The sequence below is a fragment of the Microtus ochrogaster genome, chromosome 7 (assembly GCF_000317375.1).
Source record: "Microtus ochrogaster isolate Prairie Vole_2 chromosome 7, MicOch1.0, whole genome shotgun sequence".
Taxonomy (NCBI): domain Eukaryota; kingdom Metazoa; phylum Chordata; class Mammalia; order Rodentia; family Cricetidae; genus Microtus; species Microtus ochrogaster.
The window spans coordinates 28,253,367-28,256,697 of NC_022014.1; the positions used below are offsets into that span (position 1 = coordinate 28,253,367).

A 3,331-nucleotide genomic window follows, 5' to 3' on the forward strand; every position below is an offset into this window, starting at 1 on the left:
AGAGCTAGTTCCAGGACAGGCTCCAAAACCACAGAGAAACCCTGTCTCGAAAAACCAAAAAAAAAGAAGAGGAAGTAGAGGAAGTAAGAAGGAAGTAAGAAAGAGAAAGAGGAAGTAAGAAAGAGGAGGAAGAAGAGGAAGTAAAGAGGAAGTAAGAGAGAGGAGGAGGAAGTAAGAAGAAGAGAAGGAGGAAGAGGGAGGAAGAAAGTAGAAGAGGAAGTAAGAAAGAGGAAGAGAAGGAGGAAGTAAATGAGAAAGAAGAGGTAGAGGAAGAAGAGGAAGTAGAAGAGGAAGAAGAGGAAGAGGAAGAAAGCAGAAGAGGAAGTAAAGAGGAAGAGGAGGAAGTAAGAGAGAGAGGAAGAAGGTAGAAGAGGAAGAAGAAATAAAGGAGGAGGAGAAGGAATTAGAAGAGAGAGGTAGAAGGAAATAAAGGAGGACGTAGAGATGGAGGAAGGGGAAATAGAGAGGGAAGTAAAGGAGGAAGAAAGATGAATAAGAGGAAGTAAAAGAGGAAGAAAGTGGACTAAGAGGAATAGGAAATAGAGGAAGTAGAGGAGAGAGGAAGAAGAAAATAGAGAAAGGGGAAGAGGAGGAAGAGGAAGAGAACTAGAGGAGGAAGGAAGAGGAGAATAGAGAAAGAAGAAGAGGAAGAAGAGGAGGAAGCAGATGAAGTAGAGGAAGAGGAGGAAGTAGAGGAAGAAGAAGAAGACAATGTCTCTATAAGATTAGACTGTAGGACATTTTCTTAATTAGTGATTGATGCGGGAGGGCCATTGTGTGCAGTGCCACCCCTGGACTGGTGGTTCTGGGTTCTATAAGAAAACAGGCTGAGGAAGTCATGGAGAACAAGCCAGTAAGCAGCACCCTCCATGCCTCTCACCAGCTCCTGCCTCCAGGTTCCTGCCACGCTTGACTTTCTGTCCTGAATTCCTTCCGTGAAAGTATAAGCCAACTAAATAAACCCCTTCCTCTCAAACTTGTTTTTTTTGGCAGTGGCGTTTCATTGCAGCAATAGAAACCCTAAGACAGCTACCCATTGTATTTCAGAACAACCTGGATTGCAGAGTGGGATCCTGTCTCTCTGGGTAGGTCTGGTGAACAAGACTCTCAAAGGATCAGGACCACAGGCTTGAAAAGAGCTTTCCCAGCTCCCTACGTGTCACAGACTTTTGATCTATGTTAACCTGATGCTTTTGTACATCCTGTAAAGTTGCCTCTCATCCTTGAACTGCCTCTGCCTAACCCTGTCCACAGCAGATTTCCACTGGACCACTACAGTCTCCAGCCCTGGCTTCCATTTCCAGTGCTGGGATTTCCCTCTGCTTACTGGGGACAAGTCACTTGTTATTTCTGAGACTCAGCTCTCTCCTCTACAAACTAGGAGATATTATTTCTATCTTCTACACGCATTGTAAGGATTACAGGAACTAGCCACAGCTAGTGGTCCATAATAAGTAGTTGGCAGGTGCTAATTTCCAGTGGCTTTCACTGCATTGCTAGTTCCTTCCCTAGCTCTTGGGGGCCTCTGCTGGAAATCAGATCGTCAGGGTTCCCGGAGCCGATTAGTTTTGAGTGCCACTTAATCCTGGTCATTCTTCCGCAATCTGAGCCGCGAAAGGACAGGGCTGGTATAGTCCTACAACCTGAATCCTGATAGGGACAGGCTTGATATAAATCCATGGAAGCGACCAGGTTCACAGGTAATGCAGGATGGAGTTCCAGGCTGAAGCCAAGCTGCTGCTGCTGCTGCAGCTGCTGTGGGTGACATGCTGTGGACAAGCACATATAAGAGTGGAACGATATGCATCCATCATTGATGTGACCAACGGCGGGACCTGGGGTGACTGGACCTGGCCTGAGATGTGTCCTGATGGATATTTTGCCAGTGGGTTCTCCATCAAGGTGAAGGCTCAGATCTGGGTCATAAAGGACAGAGATAGGATGGATTGCAGAGCTGAAAATGGCAATCCCCTCACTGAACCTCACTTCCTCTCTCTTCCTCACCCAGGTGGAGCCCCCTCAAGGCATTCCTGGAGATGACACAGCTCTGAACGGGATCCGACTGCACTGTACTCGAGGGAATGCAGAGCAAAACACGCATGTTGTGGAGTCCCAATCTGGAAGGTGGGAATTCGGTACCCGCTCCCCCTCCCAAAAAAAAAGTGTGATAGAGTATTCATCTAGTGTGTGTAAAGCTCTAGGTTCAATTCCCAATGAGAAGGGCACTCTCCTAGTGCAAAAGGACGCCCCTTCCCAAGGTAAACTCTGTTATAATTACAGAGGAGTGGGATGGAAGCCTCCCCTCTGCACTCGGGAAACACAGGCGATTAGATCCAATCTATCCGTACTGGTAGGGCCTGGTTTGGCAGTCCCCAGCTGGGTAGGAGGTGCTCACAGAGCTAATTAGGAGTCTCCTTCTCTTGCAGTTGGGGCTCATGGAGTGAGCCTCTGTGGTGTCCTGGCACGCACTTCCTAGTGGCATTCTCTCTTCGGGTGGAGCAGTTTTCATTTCCTGGGGACAACACTGCGGTGAACAATGTACGCTTCCGTTGCTCAGACGGTGTGGAGCTGGAGGGGCCTGGGCTGAGCTGGGGAGATTATGGAGATTGGAGCGACTCCTGTGTCAAAGGTGTCTGTGGCTTGCAGACCAAAATCCAGAAGCCTCGAGGGCCGCGTGATGACACTGCACTTAATGACGTCAGGATATTCTGCTGTAACAGCTGACGCTGTTGCCACTGCCCACTCTCCCACTGGACCCTGCCAGTACTGTGCCTCTTACTATTAAAGCTTCTTGGTCTTGGTCTTTGCTGTCACTTGATTTAGAAACGAGAGAAGCTGCCTCCTTGCTTCTTCCTTGACTCTGCAAAGCTCAAGACCTGTGTTCAGGTTTGGCTTCAGGGGTTGGAGGTCACATGGTTTGGAATGAAGAACTTAAACACATAACTTTTTTGGCCCTGGCTTTCTGAGGACACTTGTAGATACTAGGTTCCCTTTAAAAGCCCAAGCTGTCTCCTTCTGAATCATCAGTGACTTCAGATTCAGGAGCGAGATGGAAGACCCCACCTCTGTAGATGGGGAAACTCGGTGATTAGACACAATCTATTCCTTTTTTTTAAATTTTTTTTTATTTCATGTGCATTGGTATGAAGGTGTCAGATCCCCTGCAACTGGATCTTCAGATAGTTGTGAGCTGCCATGTGGGTGCTGGGAATTGAACCCGGGTCCTCTGGAAGAGCAGTCAGTGCTCTTAACCACTGAGCCATCTCTCCAGCCCCCCCCCAATCTATTCCTTATTGGTAGCTCCTGGTTAGGAAGTCCAGGTTTGAGTTGT

The 3,331-nt window shown here is 48.0% G+C and overlaps 2 protein-coding genes across 2 annotated transcripts in view; one reads left to right on the plus strand and one right to left on the minus strand.

The window, feature by feature from the left end:
• The first annotated feature begins 1,710 nt into the window (after positions 1 to 1,710).
• Positions 1,711 to 2,787, plus strand: Vmo1 (vitelline membrane outer layer 1 homolog). The gene is made up of 3 exons (XM_005349684.3): positions 1,711 to 1,902; positions 2,009 to 2,124; positions 2,427 to 2,787. The coding sequence occupies exons 1-3, from the start codon at positions 1,711 to 1,713 to the stop codon at positions 2,722 to 2,724; spliced, it is 606 nt and encodes a 201-aa protein (XP_005349741.1). The 3' UTR covers positions 2,725 to 2,787.
• Tm4sf5 (transmembrane 4 L six family member 5) overlaps positions 2,400 to 3,331 on the minus strand; it is a 10,251-nt gene continuing 9,319 nt past the window's right edge. The window contains exon 5 of the mRNA XM_005349683.2: positions 2,400 to 2,417. Within this exon, the coding sequence (XP_005349740.1) occupies positions 2,400 to 2,417 (18 nt within the window). The remainder of the gene's footprint in view (positions 2,418 to 3,331) is intronic.